The sequence below is a fragment of the Tursiops truncatus genome, chromosome 15, assembly GCF_011762595.2.
Source record: "Tursiops truncatus isolate mTurTru1 chromosome 15, mTurTru1.mat.Y, whole genome shotgun sequence".
Taxonomy (NCBI): Eukaryota; Metazoa; Chordata; class Mammalia; order Artiodactyla; family Delphinidae; genus Tursiops; species Tursiops truncatus.
Window position 1 is genome coordinate 6,962,845 of NC_047048.1, and position 26,559 is coordinate 6,989,403.

The 26,559-nt window shown below is 52.4% G+C and overlaps 2 protein-coding genes and 1 pseudogene across 4 annotated transcripts; all 3 read left to right on the top strand.

Moving 5' to 3' along the window:
* Positions 1 to 174: 174 nt before the first annotated feature.
* On the top strand, positions 175 to 10,248 carry POP7 (POP7 homolog, ribonuclease P/MRP subunit). 3 transcript variants are annotated; one of them, XM_073791962.1, is made up of 2 exons: positions 175 to 348; positions 9,553 to 10,248. In XM_073791962.1, exon 2 carries the CDS (start codon positions 9,563 to 9,565, stop codon positions 9,983 to 9,985), a length of 423 nt encoding a protein of 140 aa, XP_073648063.1. In that variant the 5' UTR covers positions 175 to 348; positions 9,553 to 9,562; the 3' UTR covers positions 9,986 to 10,248. The 3 variants fall into 3 exon arrangements, with proteins under 3 accessions (XP_073648063.1, XP_033696702.1, XP_033696703.1); XM_033840811.2 differs by lacking the exon at positions 175 to 348 and adding an exon at positions 9,033 to 9,319; XM_033840812.2 differs by lacking the exon at positions 175 to 348 and adding an exon at positions 9,039 to 9,315.
* On the top strand, positions 4,574 to 5,553 carry LOC101317154 (small ribosomal subunit protein uS2-like; annotated as a pseudogene).
* A 9,010-nt stretch (positions 10,249 to 19,258) lies between the features above and the next one.
* Positions 19,259 to 21,792, top strand: EPO (erythropoietin). The gene is made up of 5 exons (XM_033839789.2): positions 19,259 to 19,484; positions 20,037 to 20,176; positions 20,415 to 20,501; positions 20,744 to 20,923; positions 21,073 to 21,792. Exons 1-5 carry the CDS (start codon positions 19,472 to 19,474, stop codon positions 21,229 to 21,231), a joined length of 579 nt encoding a protein of 192 aa, XP_033695680.1. The 5' UTR covers positions 19,259 to 19,471; the 3' UTR covers positions 21,232 to 21,792.
* Positions 21,793 to 26,559: the final 4,767 nt, after the last annotated feature.

Below are 26,559 nucleotides of genomic sequence, written 5' to 3' on the forward strand. Positions count from 1 at the left end.
GCCGCGGCCGCCGCCACCGCCACAGCCCCCCTTTGCTACTCCGGCCCGCTCCGACCCGCACGGCCTAGCGCGCTCCTAGCGTGCCCGGCGGGCGCGGCCCGGATGCCCGCCTCCCCCGAGCCCCCCCCGGCACGTGACCTGGGAGCCCGGTGCCTCACGTGACACAGCCTGCTGCGGGCCGGGGGGTTGTGAGGGTGTCCCCGGGGTGCTCCCCGGCTGCCCCCCCCCTGCACGCGATGCGCGACCATCGCGACGAAGGCCGCCGCTAGCGGCATCGCCCGCCTCCCGGACGGTCGGCTTCCTCCGGGAAGCCCGCCTGGATTGAAGGAGACCACGTACAACCCAGAGGTGTGTTCGTCAGACATCCCCGGGGTATACGAAGTAAACGAGGAACCTAATGGTTTAGAAACAAGTCCGAGGCAGCACTGGCTGGTGAGATCTGGAGTTTCTTTCTGGCTCCGCCACCGACTAGCCCCCTAGACCTCGGGGGCGAAGGAGTTGACGGTGTCGGGCCTCAGTTTCTGTTTTATAGTAAGGTATTGATGTTCTGCTCCGCCCCATCCCTGGCCCCCATTCCACTCCCTTCCGGAGTGCTGAAAGAATTAAAATAGGTGAGTGTGAAAGGCTTCGGAAAGAGAGAAACTACTATGCAAATGTGAGAAGTAGATTGACACCGCCTTTGTTTAAAAAGGAGGTTTTCAAGAATGACTTTTCCGATTCCCTGAACTTTTGAGGATGAAAAAGTCTTGTGTGTGTTTTCACCGTTTTCTTTGGAAGTTACGCCAGAATGTATACTCTACTTCCCAGCTTCCTAAAACAGCCGTTACCAAAAACAATATAATCCTCAGGACAGGGAAGGGTAAATTCAGACTTGGAACTTGAGTCCTCTGTGTTTCGCCAAAACGGAGCGCCGACCTCCGGAGCTACCAGGAAGGCCCTTTGTTCTTGCACGGAGCACACCCCAGGTTTCTATGCACTTATAGTTTTCGTGTCTGCTTTTTTCAGTTCCCTTGTCTTTCTTGCAGTCAGGATTCCTGCCTCAGTGTAGTCAGTGAAGCTGCTTGTTCACAGGCTGGAAAATGCAATTGTTTAAAGCGAGGGCTTATGTGCTGGTTCCATCCTATACTGACCGTGGCCTTGGGCAACTTTACTCCTTTCGGAGTCTCTGGATTGTATGGTAAAGCACTTAACACAGTGCTTGGTATAGGGCAGGCACTCCACAAATGTTAGCTAGTGGGGCCTTCTGGGTCCACAATATTCACATTGTTAACTGTGTGAAAATATATCAACAGAATCCAATCTCCAATCAAGTTCTTCTAGAACAAAGTTCTCAAGTTTATGACAGCTGTTTTTTCTTACTCCAAAGCTTTTGTTGTTGTCCCCCCCCCCCCCCCCGCCCACTTTCCTAGATGTGTCCTACCCTCTGAATAAGGTCTTCGCCTTTTGGCCTGTTTTAATGATTAATTAGCAAATGTGAGATTGTAAATTATAATGGAGAAATGGTACAGGGGAAAGAGGGGGGAAACCCCTGTGAAGGGGAAGCAGTCAGGGACAGTGGTGGCCTGTGCTGAGCAGGAAGGAAGGGCAGGATTTGGGTAGATTTAAGAAAAGTGAGCATCAGCTTTAGAATAGTGACAAGCCAGGCTGATGGGAGAAGAGGACCTGGATTGCTAGTTGGATGAGAAGTGAAGTGAAACTTAAGTTGAGGGCTTCGAATGCTATCATGAAAATGTTTTTGATTGGACAGTAGTACCTACCTACCTACCAGATGCTTTGTGTCAGGGAGAGCACGCTGGACTCCAAGGTAGAAGATTGGAGTAATTGATCGGTCGCCCTGGGTTTCCTGTATACCAGCTTGTGATCCTGGCCAAGTAATCTCCCCCAGCCGTAAAGTGAGAATGCGTTTGCTGCTGATGACACTGTGGAAATTGAATTGCATAAGCACCCTCTCTGAGAAAGGAAACAAATCAGAACTGTGAATCTCCCATACAAAATTAAAGAAAAGAATTTGAATGAAGAAAATCACTTGGACCTAAGATATTTTTGTTTATTCAGGTTTATTCAAGACTATGCTGTAGGGCTTCCCTGGTGGCGCAGTGGTTGAGAGTCCGCCTGCCGATGCAGGGGACGCGGGTTCGTGCCCCGGTACGGGAAGATCCCACATGCCGCGGAGCGGCTGGGCCCGTGAGCCATGGCTGCTGAGCCTGCGCGTCCGGAGCCTGTGCTCTGCAACGGGAGAGGCCACAACAGTGAGAGGCCCGTGTACCGCAAAAAAAAAAAAAAAAAAAAAAAAAAAAAAAAAAGACTATGCTGTAAAATGCCTTGGTCTGTGTTATTTTGAATTTGGAAGCTTTTGAACTAAACAAAGAGTTGTGGTTAGATGGTTTATCGAGATGAAAGGGAAGTCTCAAGTAAGAGTAAACAGCCAAACTCTCTGCCTTTTTTTTCTAACAGCTAAGTTCTTTGGTCAATCAAGTGTAAATGCTTGTCAAGTCACCAGTGCAAAATCACCACATTGCTAAATCCACTGGTTTGTTATCTCCTGTGGCCTACCAACAGCATATGACACAGCTGGTCACTACCTCCTCCAAGAAATGCTTTCTTCACCTGGCCTCCAGATCACCGTATCCCTTGGTTTTCCTCCTACCTCATCAGCTGCTCCTTCTGAATCCTTTGCTGGTTCCCTCCTACTTCCCTATCTCCCAGGGCTCAGACCTCCCAGACCTCTCCATTGTAACAGGAGGTACTGCACAGGATCTGAGCCCAACTGCTAGACGTTACTGCCTCACCTTAGCCATTGCGTCCTGTGGAACATCTTGCATCCCCCCAAGGTCATATTGGCTGTACCTCCTTGAGGGTCCACTGAACCCTATCCATGCTCCATGCTGAGCAGCGGTTGCACTGTCTTGCTCATCTTGTTTGCCTTCCACAGTAAACTCTGAGCTGCTCAGCACAGTATTGTTCTAGGATGTACGTAGTCTTCCAGCAGCCTAATGGGTCTCCTTGATCCAACTTTTATTGCTGAGTAGTATTCCATGGTAGGGATGTACCACACTTTAACCAGTCACCCATTGAAAGACACAAGGGTTGTTTCCTGTCTGGGGCTTTTACAAACACTGCTATTACAAACACTGCTGTGGACATTTGTGTACGAGTTTGTAAATTCCCATGTGTGCTCTTGCTGGGTCATATGGTGAGTGTATGTTTAATTTTAGAAGAAGCTGCTGAACTATTTTCTGGAGTGGCTGGACCATTGAAAATTCCCACAAACAGTGTATGAGAGATCCAGTTTCTCTGCATTCTCCTAAACACTTAGTATTGTCAAAATTTTTAATTTTAGACATTCTAATAGGTGGGCAGTGGCATCTCATCATGGTTTTAATTTGCATTTCCATAATGGCTGTGTTGAACATCTTATGTGCTTATTTGTCATCCTTATACCCTCTTTGCTAAAGAACCCTCTGTTCAAGACTTTTGCCCATTTTCTATTTTTGTTTGTTTGGTTTTGTTTTTCTCGGCTGCGCCAGGTCTTAGTTGCAGCACTCGGGATCTTCGTTGTGGCATGCGGGATCTTTCAGTTGGAGCATGCGAACTCTTAGTTGCAGCATGTGGGATCTAGTTCCCTGACCAGGGATGGAACCCCGGGCCCACTGCATTGGGAGCACGGAGTCTTAGCCTCTGGACCACCAGGGAAGTCCGTAATTGAGTTGTTTTCTAACGCTTGAATTTAGAGAGTTCTTTATTCTGGATACAAGTCCATTGTTGGATATGTGATTTGCAGGTATCTTCTCGCAGTCCGTGGCTGGGTGGTCTTTCACAGAGTAAAAGTTTTTAATTTTGATGAAGTACAATTTATCAATTTTTTTTAAACCATATATTACTTTTCACATATTTATTTATTTATTTTTGGCTGCATTGGGTCTTCGTTGCTGTGCATGGGCTTTCTCCAGTTGTGGCGAACGGGGGCCACTCTTCGCTGCAGTGTGCGGGCCTCTCATTGCAGTGGCCTCCCATGCTGTGGAGCACGGGCTTCAGGCACGCCGGGCCCCAGTAGTTGTGGCACGTGGGCTCAGCAGCTGTGGCTCACAGGCTCTAGAGCGCAGGCTCAGCAGCCGTGGCACACGGGCTCAGCTGCTCCACGGCATGTGGGATCCTCCCGGACCAGGGCTCGAACCCATGTCCCCTGCACTAGCAGGTGGACTCCCAACCACTGTGCCACCAGGGAAGTCCTCAATTTTTTTCTTTAATGGATCATACCTTTGGAGTTGTATCTAAGAACTCTTTACCTGACCCTATGTCATGAAGACTTTTTTCCTATATTTCTTCTAAAAGTTTTATAATTTTCCATTTTATGTTTAGATCTACCATCCATTTTGTGTTAATTTTTTGCATAGGGCTGAGGTTCAGTTCTTTGCCTATTTATTCAGTTGTTTTAGCACCACTTGCTGAAAAGACTCATTCTTTCCCCATTCAGCTGCTTTTGCACCTTTGCCAAAAATCAGCTGGCTGGCTTTTCCGCGCCAGCCAGACAGGGGTCCATACGGCGTTGTTCTGGACTCCCATCGTAACTTAAAGGGAAACTTTCACAATTTCCAGAGCCTTTGATGCCCTGCAAATGAAGGAGGAGGATGTCCTCAAATTCCTTGCAGCAGGAACCCACTTAGGTGGCACCAACCTTGGCTTCCAAGTGGAACAGTACACCTGCAAAAGGAAAAGTGATGACATCTACATAATAAATCTGAAGAGAACCTGGGAGAAGCTTCTGTTGGCAGCTCATGCCACTGTTGCCATTGAAAACCCAGCTGATGTCAGTGTCATATCCTCCAGGAATACTGGCCAGTGAGCTGGGCTGAAGTTTGCTGCTGCCACTGGATCCACTCCTATTGCTGGCCGCTTCACTCCTGGAACCTTCACTAACCAGATCCAGGCAGCCTTCCGGGAGCCAAGACTTCCGGTGGTTACTGATCCCAGGGCTGACCACCTGCCTCTCCCAGAGGCCTCTTACGTTAACCTGTCTACCATTGCTCTGTGTAACGCAGACTCTCCTCTGCGATAATGTGGACATTGCCATCCCATGCAACAACAAGGGAGCTCACTCCTTCCCAGTGGGTCTGATGTGGTAGATGCTTGCCGGGGAAGTTCTGCGCGTGCGTGGCACCATCTCCCGTGAACACCCATGGGAGGTCATGCCTGATTCTACTTCTACAGAGATCCTGGAGAGATTGAAAAGGATGAGCAGGCAGCAGCTGAGAAGGCTGTGACCAAGGAGGAATTTCAGGGTGAATGGATTGCTCCAGCTCCTGAGTTCACTGCTACCAGTCCAGGTGGTGGACTGGTCCGAAGGTGTGCAGGTGTCCCCGTGCCTCTTCAACAGTTCCCCACTGGAGGCTGGAGTGCTCAACCTGCCACTGAACACTGGTCTGCAGCTCCCACTGCTCAGGCCGCTGAGTGGGTGGGAACAAGCACTGAGTGGTCTTAAGCAGTTCTTCCACAAGCTCTTAAAATGGAAATAGGTTGATGGAAAATAAACAGTTTCTTAAAAAAAAAAAAAAATCAGCTGGCTGTACTTGTGTGAATCTATTTCTAGGTTTTCTATTCCATTTTATTGATTTTTGTGTCTGTCCCTTGGCAGATATCACACTGTCTTGATACTGTGTTTACACAGTAAGTCTTAAAATCAGGTGGTGTGATTCCAACTTTTTGTTTTTCAGAATTGCTTTAACTTCTCTTGCCTTGCCATATAAATTTTACAATAAACTTATTTACATCTACAAAACTTCTTGCTGGGATTTTCATAGGAATTGCATTAAATTTGGAGAGAATTGACATCTATACTATGTTGAATATTCCAATACGTGGACACAGTATATCTCTCCATTAATTTAGATCTTTGATTAGCATTTTGTAGTTTTAAGCAGAGTTTGTACATGTTTTGTTACATTTATACTTAAATATTTTTCGCTCCCCCTCCTTTCCTCCTCCCCCTTCCCCTCTCTCTCTGGAGTGATTGTAAATGATTTTAAAATTTGGTTTCCAGCTGTTTATTGCCAGTACATAGAAATACAATTGATTTTTTTAACTTTTTTTTTTTTTTGGCTGCCTTGGGTCTTCGTTGCTGCGCACGGGCTTCCTCTAGTTGCAGTGCGCGGGGGCTCCTCTTCGTTGTGGTGTGCGGGCTTCTCAATGGTGTCTTCTGTTGCGGAGCACGGGCTCTAGGCACACAAGCTTCAGTAGTTGTGGCTCGCAGGCTCTAGAGCACAGGCTCAATAGTTGTGGCGCACAGCCTTAGTTGCTCCGTGGCATGTGGGATCTTTCTGGACCAGGGCTCGAACCCGTGTCCCTTGCATTGGCAGGCGGATTCTTAACCACTGCGCCACCAGGGAAGCCCTACAAGTGATTTTTGTATGTTAATCTTGTATCCTGCAAACTTGCTAATAAGCTAATTTATTAATTATATGTTTTTTTTAGATTCCTTGGGACTTTTTATGTATACACAATCATGTCATCTGCAAATAGAGACAGTTTTTTTTCTTCCTTTACAATCTTTTCTTTGCCTTATTGCACTGGCTGGGACTTCCAACAATGAGAGTGGTGAGAGACGACATCCTTTCCTTGTTCTTGATTTTAAGAGAAAGGTGTCCAGTCTTACACCATTAAGTATGATGGGAAGCTGTAGTTTTTTTGTAGATGCTCTTTACCAGGTTGAGGAAGTTCCTTCCATTCTCTTTTTGCTAAGAGCTCTTATCATAAGTGGGCACTAAATTATGTTAAGTGGTTTTTCTGTATCAATTGACATGATCGTATGTGTTTTTTTCTTTAACTTGTTAATATGGTAGATAATACTGTTTGGTTTTCTTACACTGAACCAGTCCTGCATCTTTGGAATCAACTTTACTTGGTTGTGGTATATCATTCTCTATATACTGCTGGATTCAGTTTGCTAACATTTTGTTGAAGATTTTTTGTGTTGTTCATGAGAGGTATCCATCTGTGATTTTTCTTCTTTTGTATTATCTTTGTCTGGTTTTGGCCTCATAAAATTAATTAGGAAATGTACCTTCCTCTTCTGTTTTCTGGAAGAGATTGTGTAGAATTTGTGTTACTTCCTTTTTTTGTGTGCGTGGTAGAATTCACCAGTAAAACCATGTGGGCCTAGATATTTCTTGTTCTAAATTTTTTTTTAACTATGAATTTAATTACCTTAATAGTTACAGAGTTATTCAGATGATCTATTTCATCTTGGGTTAGTTTGGTAGTTTGTTTTCTAGGAGCTGGTCCATTTTATCTAAGCTGTGAAATTTATGTGTGTAGAGTTGTTTGTGTTGTTCTCCAAGTATAATTCAATGTTTATGGGATCTTTAGTGCTATCCCCTCTTTCATTTCTGATAATCATAATTTGAGTCTTCTTTTTCTTGTTCTCTCTTTTTTGTCAGTCTTGCTAGAGGTCAATTTTATTGACTTTTTCAAAGAACCAGCTTCTGGTTTGAATTTCTTTATTGTTTTTCTGTGTTCAGTTTCATTTATATTTGCTCTTCATTATTTCCTCCCATCTTCTCCCTTTGGCCTTACTTTTTCTAGTTCCTTGAGGTGGAAGCTTAGGTTATGCTTCCATTCTTTTAAAAATACTGTTCAGTGTTTCCAGAATACTCCTTGCTTCCCTGAAGAATTCCTGTTTGTCCATCAAAACTCTGTTCAGATGTCACTTCTGAGATGGAGTAAGGTTGTAGCCAGCATTTCCTCTTCAACCCCAAATAACCCCCCAAACTTGTAAGAATCTGAAGCTAAAAGAACCACAGGATTTAAGTGGTGCTGGGAGAGAAGTTCTCAGGAGCCTGGCCTCTTTCCAACCTCCAGTCAAATGGAGTCAGACTCTACCCCAGGCAACTAGAGAGAGGTCTGGGGTGGGGGTGGGGGGGCGGTGTGCATAAAAATGCCAGCTCAGGGACGTCCCTGGTGGTCCAGTGGTTAAGACTCCTCGCTCCCAATGCAGGGCACCCGGGTTCCATCCCCGGTCAGGGAACTAGATCCCACATGCTGCAACTAAAAGCCCGCATGCCACAACTAAGACCCAGCACGGCCAAATAAATAAATTTTTTTTAATTAAAAAAAAAGCTGACGTGTAGGCTTACAGTTTGTAAGGTTATATTGAGTTTTGCAACTCAGTAGCAAGACAGGAATTCTCATCCCCATTTGAGTGATGAGGGAACTGAGGTCCTCACTGCAGGTCTAACTCATTTTCAAATGGAACTCTACAGAAGCTAAACCAATCTGGGCAGAAAACCCCTTCCCACTGGTCTTGGGGAGCCACCAACCCCCAGGTGTTGCCCTGCACTTTTCCGCCAGGGGGCGCACGTCCGTACTCCCAGGTGTTGGGCAGTGACCGAAGAGCTGGCGGCGGGTGGGGGTGGTGGAGGGGTGCGAGTGGGTCAGGGGGGCCCAGGGGAGCTGTGAAGGCTGGACCTACGGTTCATAGCTCGCGTCCCCAGGGGCTGGCCTGGGAGGTCAGCCCTGCCAGAGGCAGGGAAGGAGGACGGGTCCCCGTGAACTGCAGAGGAGTCCCGGAGAGCTGTCCTCCGCCAAGGGCCGGGCCTCGCCACTCGTTACCCGCCCTCAGTCTTTGGGCAACAGGAACCTTGGGCGGGAGGTCAGTTCTGCCAACTCTGCCACACTTCCTCTGACCCGAGGAACTGCGATGGACGTGAGAGGGCAGACTTGACTTCAGACCCCTTCGCGATCACGTTCTATGGAACTCGCTGCCCTCCCTGCTATCTTTGGAAGACCCTTACCCCCAAATCCTCCACGCCCCTACAATAGCCTTCTCTCCTCCCCTCTCCCCTTCGGGACACCTCCGCGAACCGGGGACTCGGATTGGCCCAGGAAAGCTGACCTCCCCTTCCCAGACCCTCCCCAGCTCCGACTTGGTACACGCCTCCTGCCTCTGCGCCCCGCCTGGGAGGCGTACACGTGGTAGATCCCATCACCCCCGGAAGCCTCGCGTTACTCAAAGACATCGCGCGGTTTTGCGAGCTCTCAGGGAAGCGGCGGGAGAACGAAGGCCGGGAAGGCGATTCGTGGATTCCGCGGGCTTGGCTGCAGGGGCCGAGCGCGCGTGCGCACTCGGCACCCTTTTCAGGAGCCAGGAGCCAGGAGCCGGCTGGGTTCTCGCGCTCGAGCGTTCCGGCGGTGTTCACCTTTCCTTCTTGGGGCCTGGGGGTCGCGAGAAGCGCCCTATATTCCGGCCGGTCGGCGCAACGCTTGAGTGCCCTGGCAGGGGAGCGGGCCGCGGCGCGTGGAGAGCACTGTGGACCGGAGAGAGTAGGCGCGGAAGAGCTGGGGAAAGGGGGCGGTGGAGGGGCCTGGAGGTTGGGGGCGATGTGATGAATGAGTAGGAACTGGGGGTGGGGGAGATGCGGGAGCTTGAGGTGAGTGGAAGGGAATAGAGGCGTCGAGTGCGCCTTCTCCCGGCTTCACCCTTTGGGCAGGAAACGGGGTGGGAAAGGAAGCGTTGGTCGCTCGTCACCCCTGGCTGATCTCGTCTCTTCCTCGTGCCAGGGCACACAGCATGGCCGAAAACCGAGAGCCCCGCGGAGCCGTCGAGGCTGAGCTGGACCCGGTGGAGTACACCCTGCGGAAGCGGCTCCCCCACCGCCTGCCCCGGAGGCCCAATGACATTTATGTCAACATGAAGACTGACTTCAAGGCCCAGCTGGCCCGCTGCCAGAAACTGCTGGATGGAGGGGCTCGGGGTCAGAACGCATGCAGTGAGATCTACATCCACGGCTTGGGCCTGGCCATCAACCGCGCCATCAACATTGCCCTACAGCTGCAGGCTGGCAGCTTCGGGTCCTTGCAGGTGGCTGCCAATACCTCCACCGTGGAGCTTGTCGATGAACTGGAACCAGAGATTGATACGCGAGAGCCGCTGACCCGGATCCGCAACAACTCGGCCATCCACATCCGTGTCTTCAGGGTCACACCCAAGTGATTGAGATGAGGCTGCCCCACCTTATCCACCCACCCCCGTACAGCTAGGCTCAGATGTGGCTCTTCTTGTACTGAGTACTGTCCTGGACCTTCTTCCAGAGCCATGTAGGAAAAAGCCTGTCCCCTCGCAGCCCAGAGGACTCTGAATTGAGAGGGCAAATACTGTCTTTTGTTGACCCAAGCAGTGGGGCCTCCTGAACCTTTGTGGTCTGTAACCATTGTCGTATACAATAAAAAGTATCAAGTTGTGTTGGTGCCCTGCCACCACGCTGCACTGCCTCTCCCCTGTGTAAATTCTGGAAAGGAGAGTAGGAAAGAACTTTACAAGGATTTAGGTACAGTAGGGGCACCCCAGTGTTTCCTGCCGTCACAGAAAGCATAAATTGTACTACGGACACTGCAACCTAAAACAAACTTTAGTACAGTGCAGAAGCCTGACAATTCCAATGTTTGCTTTAAAATATTTCATCCTCACAGAAGAAGGCAGGGCAGATAAAGTATATACTCTCACCTGCTGGAGTGCAGCTGGGGTGTAGTTGTATGCTAGGAAAGCATCAGGTTCTCTGCTGGCGGTTCCCAGGCCCAGGAAGGGTGAGGGTTTAAGGGTGAAGAGGGCAAACAAAGATGGGGGCCTCCTTTGTGTCAGCCTGGGGTAGGGACTGAGACACTGCTTCATTTGATTCCTGGTCCTGTGGGGCCCAAATTGTTCTAAACAGCTATGGTCCAGAGCCCTTCAGACCCTTGTGGCTGGGCTGTTCTAAGCAGGAAAGGATTGCCTTCCCTTTGAATTCCTGGGCACACAGGTCATAAGTACTTTTTTGTTGGGATATTTGTAGGAGGATCTGATTTTTCATGTTTATCAAACAAGTCACCTAAAGCAGTTTTTATCAAAGTGGGTGGTGACCCATATGTGGGTCTTGAAATCAATTTACTGGGTCAAAGCCTTTTAAAAAGCAAGTAAAAAAAAAGTACAACTTCAATGATAATATTTTGTTGACACTTTCAGTTATAGATGTGTATATAGACACATACGTGCTGGTTATGACATCAGTTTTACTGTTGGGCGAGGTCACAGGAGTTTGAAAGCCTTTGATCTAAACGTTAGTAACAGAATTTGGAAGGCAGTTTGGTTTGGGGTTCTGAAAATTAGCCTCCTCGTTTAACAAAACCTCTCCCTCTGGCTTGAGTATTCCTGTTGACGAGGGATTCATGCTGCGGAAGTGACTGCCAGCCACTCAGGAAAGTGAACTCCTTACAGAAGGACTAGCTTCATTCTAACAACTAAATACATGCTGAGTGCCTGCTGTAAGCCGAGGCCTGGGCTGGGCCCTGGGGATACAAAGATGGGTATGAAATGGCCCCTGCCTTCAAGGAGCTCACCACTTAGTTGGGAAGGTGGATATACCAATTTTTTGTGAAATGAGTAAGATGTGTTACGTAAGAAGAATAGCCACGATACAGAAGTGTGGAGAAGGAACTGGCTAACTTCCTGGTGAGGTCTCAGGTGGTTCCACCTTTTGACGTGGGTTCTGAAGGATGAAAAGTAGCTTGCCGGGCAGAAGAGAGGGGAGAGGGCATATCAGACAGAGGGATCAGTGTGCACAGAGGGGATTCATGAACAAGCAGGATGTGTTCTGGGACTGGAGGGTCACTCGGGCAGCTAGAAAGTAGCTGCGCGGGCTTTCTCTAGTTGCGGCGAGTGGGGGCTACTCTTCGTTGCAGTGCGCGGGCTTCTCATTGCTGTGGCTTCTCTTGTTGCGGAGCATGGGCTCTGGGTGCGCGGGCTTCAGTAGTTGTGGCTCGTGGGCTCAGTCGTTGTGGGTTGCTGGCTTTAGAGCACAGGCTCAGTAGTTGTGGTGCACGGGCTCTGCGGCATGTGGGATCTTCCCGTACCAGGGCTCGAACCCGTGTCCCCTGCATTGGCAGCCGGATTCTTAACCACTGCGCCGCCAGCGAAGTCCCTCCCTATCAGCCTTGACTGCAAGACTCCCTTGTCCAGGAGCCCCCAGTAACGGAGTGGGGAGCCGGCAGGGAGCTGGAGGGAACTATGTGTGTCCCTGCACGTATGTGCTCCGCTCTCTGCTCCTGGCCTGGGCCCAGCAGAGGTGGTGGCAGCAGCCCTTTTGCATTTGGTTTGTTTTGGCAGCTACGTCTCCCAGCTTATTTGTTTGTTGTTTCTACTCCGAGTTCTCTCACTGCTTGCCAGTGGGGCTTCCCTCAGTGGCAGGTCTGCGGAAACAGCCCCTAGTCATTGCCACCGAAGGAAGAAGGGGTGTGAGGGCAGGTAGGGGGCGTGGGGAAAGCTCCCGCATCTGTTGACGTCCATGCGTGGTGGACCGGGCAGGGAGCTCTGCATTCCTTCTGCAGGGAGGCCAGTGCCGGCCTCTGCTTCCCTCCCTCTTTGGTTCTCTGAAGTGTCTTCCATCACAGCTTGGGAGGTGATGGGGGTAGAAGGCGTGTCCAGGTGCAGTTTCCCTCCCTTTTGCTCAACCACTATGGAGCCCACAGAGAGTGCGAAATGACCTCCTACTTCAAAAACAGATCCCCAGAGGCCAAATTGGAAATGCTCGTCTTGGAGGTGAGTGTAGACCTTTTCTCGTCATCCGTAGTATTATTGAGCGTCCACTGGTTGTATGGAATCTGTGTTAGGCGCCAGGTCTGCCTGGAGAGGTATAAACTCCTGGTTCTCTAAAAACTAATAGGAAAAAGGACAGATTTAAAAAGACAAATCATTTACGTGGTGCTTGGAGTTGGCCTAGCATTAGTAAGGGCTCAAAAAATAGTAAGGGCTACTATTGTTAGCTTGAGCCATTTTGCTAAGGAATGGTTTGAGCCTCTTCATGGGGATGGGGAGAGGGGAAGGAAGGTGATTTGTGTGTGTTTGGTTTACAAGGCTGGGTTATTAGTCCTGTCGGCTTTTACTTCGTGGCACGCGTGGCAGGGAAGAAGGGAGGCCCTCAGAGCACGTGAACTGGTTTGGATGGGCGGATGATCCTTCTAGGTGAGTTCCCAGTGCTTGGTCAGGAGTTCGGGGAACAAACCCTGGAGCCTATAGGGAAGTTGGACTAGAGGCATGTGTCAAATGTAGTTCCTTAGGGAAGAGATATCCCGCTACACAGATTTGGGGGTGAGGCAAATGTTATCCCACCAAGAGAGAAGTCTGTGAAAATGACCACTTATGACTCCATCTTCCTAATGACATTATGGGTGCTTTTTAATTGACGTGTTTTGGTTTAGCCATATTTTTTAGTTGGTCAATGATCCTGTATTGTTTTTGTAACAGGAAAACGTTATTTTTTTTTTTTACAAAGCCTGTTCCTTTGGTCTGTTCCCTAGGTGGGGTGATCAGGGGAGTTCCTTATCAAACTGCTGAGACGACTTCAAGGAGAAGCAGCGATTCCATTGTGCCATCCAGTAACTAATAAATATCTGACAGATGAATGGCTGGACGTATGCATGCACAGGAGGACAGCTTGTTATTGGCTACCCTATAACAAGTCTCTGCTCCCTTAGAAACACCAAATATCTTTCACTGGAAGTGTGCAAGCAGAGGGTGGAAGTTCACCTTCATGGGATGTCCTAGGTCCCTTCCAGCTCAGAGTCTATGAATCTTGTTTGCTGCAAGAAAAATATACTTTCCTGAAAGTACTAAAATTACTTGCTGGTTGATGAAATAAGACACGAACAGAAGGTCTTGCCTATATACAGATCGGAGGATGCCTCTGTCAAGCAATAGGTTCTTGTAACTCATTGGTTATCAGTGAACCATGAACAATTTGGGAAAATATTTGCTAAACTTGGAGGTTTAAGAGTATGTCTAAGGCTTCTATAAACTACCTTGAGTAGATCTTGGCCTATGTTCCTCCAAGTAGGAAGAGCCTAAAGAGTTCACGCAGGGCTTCCCTGGTGGCGCAGTGGTTAAGAACCCGCCTGCCAATGCAGGGGACTTGGGTTTGAGACCTGGTCCGGGAAGATCCCACATGCCGCGGAGCAGCTAAGCCCGTGTGCCACAACTACTGAGCCTGCGCTCTAGAGCCCGCAAGCCACAACTACTGACCCCGCGTGCCACAGCTACTGAAGCCCGCGTGCTTGGAGCCCATACTCCTCAACAAGAGAAGCCACCGCAACGAGAAGCCCGCGCGCAGCAACGAAGAGTAGCCCCCACTCGCCGCAACCAGAGAAAAGCCCGCGCGCAGCAACGAAGACCCAACGCAGCCAAAAATTAAATAAATAAAATTTAAAAAAATAGAGTTCATGCAAAATCCTTAAGCCCCATGTTAACAAAATGAAACTTTTGTGTTCACGACTGCACCCCTGCAAAGATCTTACATGGGAGAAAGACATTACTCTCGTTGATATTGCCAGTAGTGTTTTAAGTTAGGATTTTCTAGTTTTATTTTTGCATGGACAGGAAAGCTACTCTGACCAACTTAGCAGCTCTGTCTTCTGATAAAGGATGGGTGCCATGGGAAGGAGCTTGGGAATATCCAGCCATACTTGTGAGCAAGAGATCCTAAGATGGGGTTGACACTTCATAGAAACCTAATCTGGGGAAGTGTTTCTGGATCCCAAGGTGGAGGTCTTGGTGCTGTGGGCGCCCTCCTTCAAGGACTCAAGCACTGGAGGAGAGGCAAGAGACAAGTAACCAAGGAAGCTGGCCTGGTAATGCTTCAGGCCTCATGCAGTCCAACGTCCTTGGGACTTCTCCGGGCCTCCCTTGGGAGGAGACCCATGTTAATGGGACAAGAAACCCCTGTTTGGCCCCAGGCTTTGAATAAACTAAGTGTGAAACTTGTCTTGATATCTGTGTCTTCACCCCCGCCACCCCCCAGCTCCCACAGTGATGCCATTTCACTCAGTTTTGTTCAGTGGCAAGTTTCTGCAAAGAGCAGTGGATGTGTACACCCGGCGGTACCTCCATCCGCACCCCACTATCCCCCTGACCTTTACCAGTGAGTTGTTTGGTAAAGGTACAACACCGGAGATAAGGTGTCGTGAACCCACGCCCAGCTCCCCAGAGGGAACAGTGGAGGACGCCGGAGGAGGGCTGACGAACATGCTGCAGATTTGGTCTCCAGGCCTCCAAAGCCAGGTAGCAGCCACAGCAAAGCGGAGGGCGCCGTGCTAATGGCTAGCATTTATTGATTACCCCGTGCCGGGCATTACATAATCCCACGACGGCCCTGGCAAGCGATTACTAGAGTTTTTTACCATCCCCAGGCTCAGACGTAACGCCACTTGTCCACGTCAGGAGCTAGTGGCACAGCTCAGGCCTCCAATCTGGGCTCCCCTGTTTGCCAGACGAGCCCCATTAGCCTGCTGAAGCCACAGAGCTGCTCGCTGAGAACAGAAACCCGGATGTCTGGTTCTACTGGCTACTCTGTGGCCAAGTAAGCAGAACTTCCCTCAGTTTCTCCAAAGTGACCTTCGCACAGGACTTCCTTTTGCTGTCTGGCAGGAATCCCTTCTCCAAGTCCTCACTCCCTTCCCAGTTCCCCAAGCGCCAGGAAGCCCTCCCCCACCGCACCCTCCAAGGTCCCGGCCACCTCACTTCCCAGCACAGAAGGTCTTTTGGGCTGCTGGCTGAACTCCCGAGCCCAGCTGAGAAGCCACTGCTTGGAAAGGAGGAGGGAGGAGAAGTCCAGAGGCCCCCCTCGTCCCCTACACGACTCCAGGCAGCTGGGACTTCGTGCTGCCTGGGGGTCTGCGACAGCTCAGGGGGCTGTAAATTTGCTTCTTGGATTTTCAGTCTGAATTGGCTGCCAGGAAGACTCCATGGAACAGAGCCTGCCTCCACCCCCGCCATCCTCTGGTTCAGACCCCGCCTCGGGGGGCTGCCTGCTCAGGAAGTAGATGGAGGCCTCTGAGGCCCCCACGAACCCAGAGCTAGGTTGTCCAGGCATGGCTCCAGCAAGCATTCAGAGGATGAGGAGCTCACTTCCTCCCTCTAGGTCTCCCATTCTCTGGCTGGGGTGTCTGGAGTGGAGGGACCACACAATGCAAACCACACTTGAGGGAAGCCCATAAACAGGCAACATGCTGGGTGCCCAGTGCCACCCAGGTGAACAAGACCTGCCTACACTGTCCTTTGCTCTCTCCTCCGGTTATCAGAGCACCTGTGCTGCATGACTCCAGAGAGTACCATTCTCATCAGGGTCGATATGAATGGCGCCCCCTGGAGTTGTGCAGTGCTCAGCCGTGACAGCTGTATATGGTGGCCCGGCCAGGAGAGGCCTAAGACGTGGACATAAAGGATGGCAGCCCAGAGCAGGGAGACAGCTTCCTGCCGGGGTATCAGGGAAGGCTTCATAGAGGAGGTAATGCTTGGGTTTGGGCTTTTGAGAGCCATAGTGGGAGGGGGAGGGTGATCCAGGTGGAAGGCACATAGTGAGCGAAGGGCAGGAAGCAGCAAACCATCTAACTGAGCTCACGTGATGCAGGCGAGTGGGAGTGAGCAAAGTGGGAGAACAGGCTGGAAAGGTAGGTGGATGGCAGAGCCCAGAGGGTCTTAGTTCAGAGGCAACCGGGAGCCGCTGCAGGCTCCTGCTCTGGGGAATGCCACGAACGAGCTATTCAGTGGGAAAGTTGCTCTAGTGGCAGGGCTGGGGATAACTGGAGGGGATGGTGCGGAGACCCTCCGCGGTGGTCCTGGCACTGGTCCAGCCCCATGCCAGAGAAATACAAACAGGCAGATGGAGGGGCACTGGCAGGGGGGTGGTGGGCATCGGAGGGAGAGCCCTGGGTAGCTTCCTGCTCCTCAGGGGCCCCTGCTGTCAAGGCTGGATGCATGGACCCTACTGGGCAGTATCCACAAGCACCTGGGTTGAAGTTGGCTCCTAAACCAGCCTCTGCCCTCTTGGTAGGATTACTACAGCTTAGGGATTGGGTGCAGGGTGAGCTGAGATCCTCTACTCTGCCCTCTCTTCCAGGCTGCATCGCAGTTCTCTCTCCCAAAGCCCCAGCGGATGAGCCAGCATCACCCCTGTCCAGCAGGCCCCAGCAGCTAGGGGCTGGGTGCTCAGGGCCCATCTCCCTTTCTCGAAGGCAGGGGCCTGGGGACCTCTGACAAACCGGTGTGAGGGCAGAAGCAGGTCCCACAGCCCGAACGGCTCCTCCTCTCCTCCGGCTGTGTCTACTCCCCCCCACCCCCGATCTGTCCCCGGCCCCTCTCCATGGTCAGGTCAGGGCAGTGACGCAGGAGTCAGGGGACCCAGAGAGCAGAGGCTGGGGGGTGTGTTGTGGGTCGGGACAGAACGCATGTGCGGACGTGTGTGGACGTGAGTGTGCGTGTGCTTGTCTCACAGCTGGGATCTTGTCCCAGAGCTGGGCTCTGAGGGCCAAGTGGGGCTGGGAGGCTGCCTGGGTGCTGAGGAGGAAACGGGGACCAGAGGACGTAGTGAGGTGTGCAGAGCCACAGCAGCCGCACACCAGGTTCGGGGAGGACCCCGAGAGCAGGCTCGCAGTGAGCGGAGGGCAGGGGAGCGACTCGGGCCCTCGTTAGTTCCCACAAGCCTCTGCCTCCCCACCCCTCGCATTCATCTTTCTGAACCCCTCTTTGATCAGGCTCCTCCCCCCACCCCTTATCTCCCTCCCTCACCTCTGTCACCTCTCAGCAGGCATCCCTGCCTGCTTCATCGAAAATTGCCACCTCCTCCAACACTCCTGGGCCTTTTTAGTTCTTTTAGCCATTGGAGCTCCTCTATCTTTTATTCATTCTCTGTGTTTATCATCCATCTCTCCACTAGAATGTCAGCTCCACCGGGGCAGGCATTCTTGTCTGTTTCATTCACTGCTCTATCCCCAGGTCTCTGGCCAAGAGTAGGTACTCTTATATGTATATTTCTTGAATGAATGAATGAATGAATACTTCCCATCTTTCCAAACAAACTCCAAATTCTTCAGAGGGGCATTCAAGGCCCTTCACAACCTGACCTCTCCCTAACCGCCACCCTAGTCTGATCTCCACCTCTCCCTCCCCCACCCCACCTTTCGCCCCAACACACCTGACCCACCAAGCACTTGGCTGGACCGGCCTCTGCACCCACCTCACATCTTTTCCCATTGAAATCTTACCCACCCTTCAAGGCTGAGCTTGTTGTCACCTCCTGCATCAAATCTTCCTTGATTTCCCAGCTAGAGGTGAGCTCCCCCTCTTCCAAACTCTCACAGCTCGGATCTGCACACTCCAGTCCTCGTGCACAGTTCCGTGTCCCCACCTTATCTCTATTGTAAACTACAAACTCCAGGAGGCAGGACTTAGGGCTCAAAACACCTTTTTGTCCTGAAAAGTTCTTAGTCAATTGTCTTGCACAAAGAAGGCACTGAACGCATGAATAAAGTATCTCTAATATCATGGGACTGGGGAGGGAGTGAATGAACGTATAAATAACCGCCGGTATTTGTAGGACTTCCCTGTCTATTATGAAAGCTGCATGAGCTGGCACTGGTGCTTTCATGAGGCCCATTTGACAGGTGAGAGCACTGAGGCTCAGGGACTCAGGCCACTTTCCAAGGTTTGATAAGCCAGCTAGCCTTGGACTCCTGCCCCCCCCGCCCCCCCCCCCCCCCCCCCGGGAGCTCCCCCGCTGCCTCAGGGCTTCCTAGAAGCCACAAAGGCTTAGCTGCAAATCCCAAGGGCCATCACTCTGGGGGTTCACTCTATTTCAGAGTTCCTAAGAATTTTACCATGCAGGCTAACCTAAAAGTTCAATTTCTGGGTTTTCAGGGTCCTCAAAAGTGAGGAGTGGGGGAGAAGACCCCCTCAGATTTCTTGCTTTGTGCGGCCCCGTTAAATTTCTCAACAAGAACACTGGTTTCTAGAACAAGAACTAGGATCGTGAGAAGGAGGCCGCTGACTTGCCCCGCAGGCACCTTCCGGGCTTCCAGCCCTAGCTTCCTCGCAAGAACCCAGACAGCCCCAGCTCTGAGTCCCCGCCCAAGACCGGGACGCCCCCTTCCCTGGGGGGACGTCGGGGTCCCCAGCCTTTCCCAGAATGGCACTGCTCTCGCAGCGCAGCCTTCTGCCCGTCCCGCTGCGCGCACCCAGCCGCCCCTCCCGGGACCCTGGGGTCCGACGACGGGGCGGCAGCTCGGCTCCCGCCCCGGCGAGCCCCCGACCCAGGCGTCCTGCCCCCGGCTCTGACCCCTCCGGCCCCCCCCTCCCGCGACCCCTCACGCACACAGCCCCCCCCAACCCCCCACACGCACGCACACAGCTGATAACAGCCCCGACCCCCGGCCGCCGCCGCAGTTCCTCGGGCCAACAGTCCCCGGGCCAACCCCGGCCGGCCGCCTCGCCGCGCCGTCCTCCGGACCCTGGCCCCGGGCCCTGCGCGCTCTGCCCCGACCCCGGCTCGGCGCCCCGGACGGCGGCCCCCTCCTTCGGGCGGCGGGGTGGCTCTGCCCCGCCGAGCTTCCCGGGATGCGGGCCCCCGGCGCGGGCACCCGCCGAGCCCCAGGTCGCTGAGGGGCCGGGCGAGGCGCGGAGATGGGGGTGCGCGGTGAGTACTCCCGGCCGCGGGAGCGCCCGCCTGCCCGGCCCCTGTTTGAGGAGGAATTTACCACTGGGGCTGTTGGCCCCGGGGTGGCCGGGTTCAAGGACCTGCGACTTGCCAAGGACCCCGGAAGGGCAAGGGGGGTGGGGCAGCCTTCACCTGCCGGCCGGGCTGGGGGAGTCCCCGGGAAAGTCGGAATCTGAGCTGGAGACGCGATGGAGGACTGGGGGTCCAGGGAGAAGAGGGGCGGCTACGTGGGTGCCGAGGGAGCTGATACCTGGGTCTGGGAGCAACAACTCGGATCTGCGAGAGGGGAAGCCTCTGTCACACCGGGATTGAAGTTTGGCCGGGAGAAGTGGATGCCGGTAGCTGGGGGGTGGGGTGTGCACGCGGCCGCGGGATTGAATGAAGGCAAAGGAGGCAGAGCCTGAGCGCTCGCAAGGTTCGGGTCGGGAGGACTCGCGGGGCCAGAGCAGCGGGATGGGTGAACGTGCAGGTCCAAACCACCCCTTCTCCTGCAAGCCCCGGCCTCACACTCAGCCCAGCTCTCTCTCCTAGAATGTCTTCTGCTGCTTCTGCTGTCCTTGCTGCTGCTTCCTCTGGGCCTCCCAGTCCTGGGCGCCCCCCCACACCTCATCTGTGACAGCCGAGTCCTGGAGAGGTACATCCTGGAGGCCAGGGAGGCCGAAAATGCCACGGTGAGGCCCCCTCCCCAGGACCTTCCACAGAACTCACCCTCAGGGGTCCAGGGTCTCCCCCAAGATCCAGGAACCTGGACCCCCCCCCCGGCACTTGGTTCAGGGGTGGAAGCGGGGAGCCAGAGCCCCCCGTAAAAGTAATAAGAGTGGTAGTCCCCAGTGCACACCTGGAAGCTAGGTAAGGGGCGAAGCCAGCAGGAGCCCCTGGGGCCCCTGACTCCAGGCTTGTGCATTTCAGCTGGGCTGTGCTGAGGGCTGCAGCTTCAGTGAGAACATCACTGTCCCGGACACCAAGGTTAACTTCTATGCCTGGAAGAGGATGGAGGTGAGTTCACTTTTTCCTTCCTCTTGGGGAGTCTCATTTTGGGAACCTCCTAGGGCAGGAAGGAGAATGATAGAGAGAAGAAACAGAGCAGCAAAGATGAGGGCTGAATGGAATATGTTCATTCATTTATTCATTTGTTCATTCATTCATTCATTCAACAAAACTGTTTGCTTGGGGCTGCCGAGAGGGAGGAGGGCGGGGCTGGCTTGGGCCAGCTAACTCCAAGTCTCCACTCCCTTTAGGTCCAGCAGCAGGCTGTGGAAGTCTGGCAGGGCCTGGCCCTGCTCTCAGAAGCCATCCTGCAGGGCCAGGCCCTGTTGGCCAACTTGTCCCAGCCATCCGAGGCCCTGCAGCTGCACGTGGACAAAGCTGTTAGCGGCCTGCGCAGCCTCACCTCCCTGCTTCGGGCACTGGGAGCCCAGGTACGTGTAGGACCTTCCCTCGCACTTGTGTTTGCCTTTTCTGTGAAATGGGAGAACGGCCCCGCCAAGGAATCCCTGCTGCAATTCTGTCCCAAGTTCCCTCTCCTGCCGGGGTCCCCACTGGTAACCTCCTGTTCTCTCCTTGGCAGAAGGGAGCCGTCCCCCTTCCAAACGCAGCCTCCTCTGCAGCCCCGCTCCGAACGTTCACTGTTGATACTCTGTGCAAACTTTTCCGAATCTACTCCAATTTCCTGCGGGGAAAGCTGACGCTGTACACAGGGGAGGCCTGCAGGAGAGGGGACAGGTGACCCGGTGCTCCCACCCCGGGCACGTCCACCACCTCGCTCACCACCACTGCCTGTGCCACGCCTTCTGCACCTCCACTCCCAACCCCTGTCGATGGGCCATCAGCTCAGCGCCAGACTGTCCCACGGACACTCCAGGGCCAGCGGTGATATCTCAGGGGCTAGAGGAACTGTTCAGAGCTCAACTCAGATCTAAGGATGTCACAGGGTCAGCCTGAGTCTCCAAAGCAGGAGGAATTCAGAGAGTTCAACTTAAACTTGGGGACAGCGCCATGCTGGGGAGACACTGATACTCATCTCAGTGCCTTGCAGAACCGCGATGCTGCGTGATGCTGGGACGAGCTGGAGGGCAAATAATTCCTTTTGCACCTAGCAAGCAGGGACAGGACGGACTGGAGAATTTAGGGGGCAAGCCATGAATTCTCCGGGTCTCATGGGGACTCCGTGACAGCAGAGCCCGCTGGATAAGGAGGGTGGTGGGAGCCGTGAAGATGGGATGGGGGCTGGCTCCTGGCTCTCACTGGGTCCAAGTCTGGTGTATTTTTCAATCTCACTGGCAAGAACTGAAACCACAACCTGGCTCTTGGCTTTTCTGTTTTCCCGGGAGACCCCTACTTCCCTGGCTCTGCCCCCATCCTGGCAGCAGGCTGCAGGTCCGGGAAACCAGAGGTGGAGGGGGCCGGGCCCTACGTGCTGCCTCGCATGGCCCGTCTGACCTGTTGACCCCACTGGGCCTGAGGCCACAAGCTCTGCCCGCGCTGGTCAATAACGTGGCTCCATTCAAGGCTAGTCCTCAGTAGGCATCTGGCCCAGGAGAAGTCTTTTTTTTTTTTTTTTGGGCTGAATCGCACGGCTTGTGGGATCTTAGTTCCCCAACCAGGGATGGAACCTGGGCCCCGGCAGTGAGAGCACGGAATCCTAACCACTGGACCGCCAGGGAAGTCCCCAGGCTGATGTCTTTAGTGAGCCTCGGCTGCCGGCAAGGACAGAGGAGCCAGCAGGAGGGGCCCCTTTGGGGGCTGGCGGCAGCTGCCCGTGCTCCCTGCTGGACCCTCTTCTCTGTGGCCGCTTCTTCTAATGCCACAAGCCCAGCACCAGCCTTTGCCATCTCAGCACACAAGCCCCCTCTAGATCCAGTGGAACTTTCCTTGCCTGGGGATGGTTACCATGAATGCTCTACCCTGAAACTTGCCAAAGGGGCAGTAGTAGAGTGGGGTACAGTGGGAACCAACTTCCCAGACAACCATCTTGTTGATCAATCGCTCTGCCCAGAGCTACTGCAGGTAGTTCACTTATATGACCTCATTTTACTCCTCACACAGCCCTGGGAGAATGGCCCTGCAGTCATTCCCATGGTACAGATGAAGAAGTAAAGTACCTTGCCCGAGGCCAAGATGACAGGATCCCCCATCCTCCCAGCACTCAGCCCCTTCCCTCTTCTTCTTATTTCTGCCACGTGAGCCCTTCCAGCTCCCCCGGGATGGGGGACATGGGACAAACTCACTCCAACTCCACACTTGATCCCTACTTGCTTCTTTTTTTTTTTTTTTTTTTGGCCACACCGCATGCGGGACCTTAGTCCCCCAACCAGGGATCTAACCCGTGTCCTCTGCAGTGGAAGCACAGAGTCTTAACCACTGGACGGCCAGGGAATTCCTACTTCTAATTTTACCCTTTCCCCTGACAATCAATTTCAAATTCCTTCCCAGAAATAATGTTTCAGCTGCACAGTAACGCCCGAGAGAGACCTGTGTAGATAGCAAAAGCTGTCACAGAACTGTGCGGGAACCCCCGATCCTGGCCATTATCGTACATGGATGGGGGGATCGGTCTTTCACTTATATCACAAAACGGAGAAGTCAGCCTGCACCCCGGCAAACATGCACAAAGCAGGGAATGTTTTGCAATCTGCGGCAGGAAGAATATGGGCAGGTTGGGGCGTTGGAGGGTATTTGCCAACTATATGTGTGTGAGAGGGTAGGGGTGAACTTGTGGTGGGAGGAATCAGCCAAGGGCAGGACCCAAAGAGAAGTTTCACTCTGGCCAACCCTGCTTCTGGGCTACAGTGCCCTCTTCAGGCCCTCTTGGGAAATGCTAGAGTAATCTACAAGCTATAGAACCCTGAGGACTCTGACCTTGTGCATTTCGATAAAAATTCGTGTTATGATTCCCACACATGCCATCCGGTTCTTGCTCCAACGCTGTGAATCAGGAAAGAAGGAACCTCTCTTTCTCGCTGGCAAAACTGAAGCTAAGAGACTTGTCCTGAAGCCCAGGGAATCCAGCTAGTAAGTTACAGCTGGGACCTGAACTTGAGATTTAGGACTCATAACCCCAAAGTCCTGTCCACCTTTCAGCCTGATGTGCTGCCTAAACATCCCCTGGATCTTTTTTCCTCCTGACCTTATTCCTCGACTTCGTTTCAGACTTCTTACTGCTTTCAATTAAAGAAAAAAAAAAGGAGTTAACAGAACCTGAAGTATATGACCTGGGTCAGGTGTGATGGGCGAGTAGGTTAAGAACGTAATTTTAAAACATACTTTAGTAAAGCAATTATACTGCAATAAAGATGTTAAACAAAAAAATTAAATCACTTTTTCGACTACAGGACTTCTCACAGACTTTAGTGTGCTAGCGGGCTTGATAAATCTCTAAGGAAGGCATAGGGTTTCCTATTTCATGAACTTTTAGACAGGAGTCCTTTTCTTTTTCGTGGAACATCTTACAGGACAGATGAAACAGTTTTAGAAACTCTGATTTAGTAAATAAAAGAAATATATTAAAAAAAATACTTTATTCCACATTTACGGAGTGCCTACCGTGTTCCAGCCTTTGCACTAAATGCTAGGAAACTTGGAAAGACGGTCTGTGCCACTCACAGCCCAGTGTCCTCCTAGAGCGGGCAGTCCTGGTGGCAAAAAGACAGGTGCTCATGAATGTAGGCGTAGACAGAGCCAGCTTGGCATGTGACTGGGTCCTGGGGGGGGCGGCGCTGAGAAGCCTGGATGGGAAGAACCTGGTGACACCCACAGTCTCTGCGAAGAGACACAGATATGCAAGGAGGGCGTTGCCAGATTTCCCAGGTTCTTCAAGTGCGGACCAGGGGTGTAAAGTTTCTTCTGCACCACTGTTACGATGATTAACAACATATTAATCTCTGGCACTCAGACGATCTGCTCTGATTCTCACCATCACTCCATGAAAAAAGGAGGACAGTAGGGCATCATCCTCTTTTGTCAGACAGGGAAAGTAAAACTAAGTTCCTCCAGGTAAGTGACCAAGCCAGCTCTTCCGACTTCCGGGTGGGACAGGAGCCAGCTCAGCCCGGTTCTGAGTCAGCGGGTTACATAACTGTTTCATGGAGACGCATTCTGTTTGTAGAGTGCTTTGCGATTTCCAAGGTGCTTTCCCCGGCAGTCTCACATTTGCTCTCCTAACCCCATGAGGAAGGCAGAGACAGGAGAGGATCCCCGTTTTGCAGAGGAGGAAACCAAGATCTGGAGAGATTATGAATGGGTCTGGCCCAGGTCGTAAGACACTGAGAGGACGTGTCAGGACCAGGAGCCAGGCTCTTGGACTCTGGGTCCCTCTTCTACTAGAAGCAAGGATCATGGGGAGAAGAGAAAGCAGAGGGAGTGGACAGAGGGGAGGAAACAGCTTCAGTCAGAGAGGCATGAGTCCCATCCATTTCTCGCTACCAGCTCTTTCCCGCTCCATCCCCTGCCCCTGGTGCCCACTTCCTCCCTGGAAAGGCAGAAAGTGCCTATCACCCTCCCCACCACCAAATCTCCCAGCACTGGGGCCCACCTCATCTGCCTCCTGCAGCGCCAGCTCCCACCTCGACTGCAGCCTCTTGGCTCTGGGTACCACTGGCCCAAACGGTCTTCCTGGGCCTGAGCATCAGGCTGACCAATGCATCTGCCTGACCCCAGCCTCCAGGCCACCTGGGATTCTCCTGGAACTACTCAGTCTACTGGTCTCCCACAGTAGGTGATTGTCGCTAGAGCTGAGTTAGCTAAATGAGGCCTCTCAGACACTGGAATCCAGGCTGAATGTTAGCTACATTATTTCCAGCTGGTCAAGGCTCATTCCTCTTAAAATTCCATCATAAAACTGTGACATTATAAAAGATTATTGGCAACAGAAAAACAGATAGCAGGATGGTTTCCCAGCCTACGTGAGTCATGCCCAAATGTCTATAAACTCCCTCCTCGATTCTAAAAAATGAGTTATTAAAAAAATTATACCACACACACACAATTTCTGGTTTTTAAAAAACCTTAGCTGTGCTGGTCTCTCCATCTTACAGATGAGGAAACTGAAGCCCAGAGCAGATGAGCAAAGTGTCCAAGGACACACAGGGAAGCCTGGACTGGCTGCAGCTTCCTGGAGTGATTCCCAGGTTCTTCCACATCCCAGGGTCCCTCACACCTATTCCTGTCAGTCTTGTCAGGTGACAAAGCCTCTGGGGCCTTGCCCATTCTGGACTCCCCAAAAGGCAGAGCCCGTGGTTCCCTCCCACACCACATTCCTTCCTGTCCTGCCTGAGCACCAACCCCCCACCACCAGACAGGCTGGAAGCTGTGACCGTCCAGCTCTGCGGCGCCAGAGGGAGGTCAGCGAGAGCAGCCCTCAGAGGACTTATTGCCTAACCTGGAGGGGCTGGGGATCAATTGGCTTCTGCTGCTTTTCCCTGGGTTAACCCTTTCCTGGCTTTGTCCCTTTGTTGAATGCTCTCCTAACCTGCTCTGGAGGAAGGGGAGATCGGGGTTTGGGCTGGACATCCTTTACACCCCCAGCTTTGATATAAAGGGGCAGAGGATCTCTCTTTTTCGGGATTGACCCCCTCCGTGGGCTCTGTGGGTGCTCACTTGGGCAGAAGGAGCGCCCAGGACTCCGAAGGGGGTTGGGACTTCCCGCTCCAACACCTGGGGCATGACAGCACCGGCCCCTCCCTGACAGCTCATGAGAATGGCTGGCCCAGGCAACCCTGTCACATGTCAGGGGCCAAGGCCAGGCACACTGGGCATAGATTTGACAGTAGGGATGGGGGCTGCCAAAGTAAAGGGAATGAAACTGAAGATTTCTAGGAACACCTGGGCGTGGGATACAGGAACTCTGGATTCACGATAGTTCATCTTGCTGCCAGGCCAGCCCACCAGCCAAGATAGAGCCATGAGCAAGCGTCAATGCTGTTTTTAAGAAGCGGCAAAACCACCCTCTTAGCTGCATTCTCATGTAGACTTGCTATTGATGAAACTGACAAAGGCAGATCTGCTCTGGCTGGGATGGAACCTTGGCCCCATTTAGATGCACTTCAGGGAACCATGG

Excerpts from the sequence above, each read along its gene's own strand:
- EPO (XM_033839789.2), top strand. Across the intron at positions 20,502-20,743 it reads ATGCCTGGAAGAGGATGGAG|GTCCAGCAGCAGGCTGTGGA; the intron begins GTGAGTTCACTT and ends CACTCCCTTTAG. Across the intron at positions 20,924-21,072 it reads TTCGGGCACTGGGAGCCCAG|AAGGGAGCCGTCCCCCTTCC; the intron begins GTACGTGTAGGA and ends TCTCCTTGGCAG.
- POP7 (XM_073791962.1), top strand. The coding sequence starts at position 9,563 with ATGGCCGAAAACCGAGAGCCCCGCGGAGCCGTCGAGGCTGAGCTGGAC.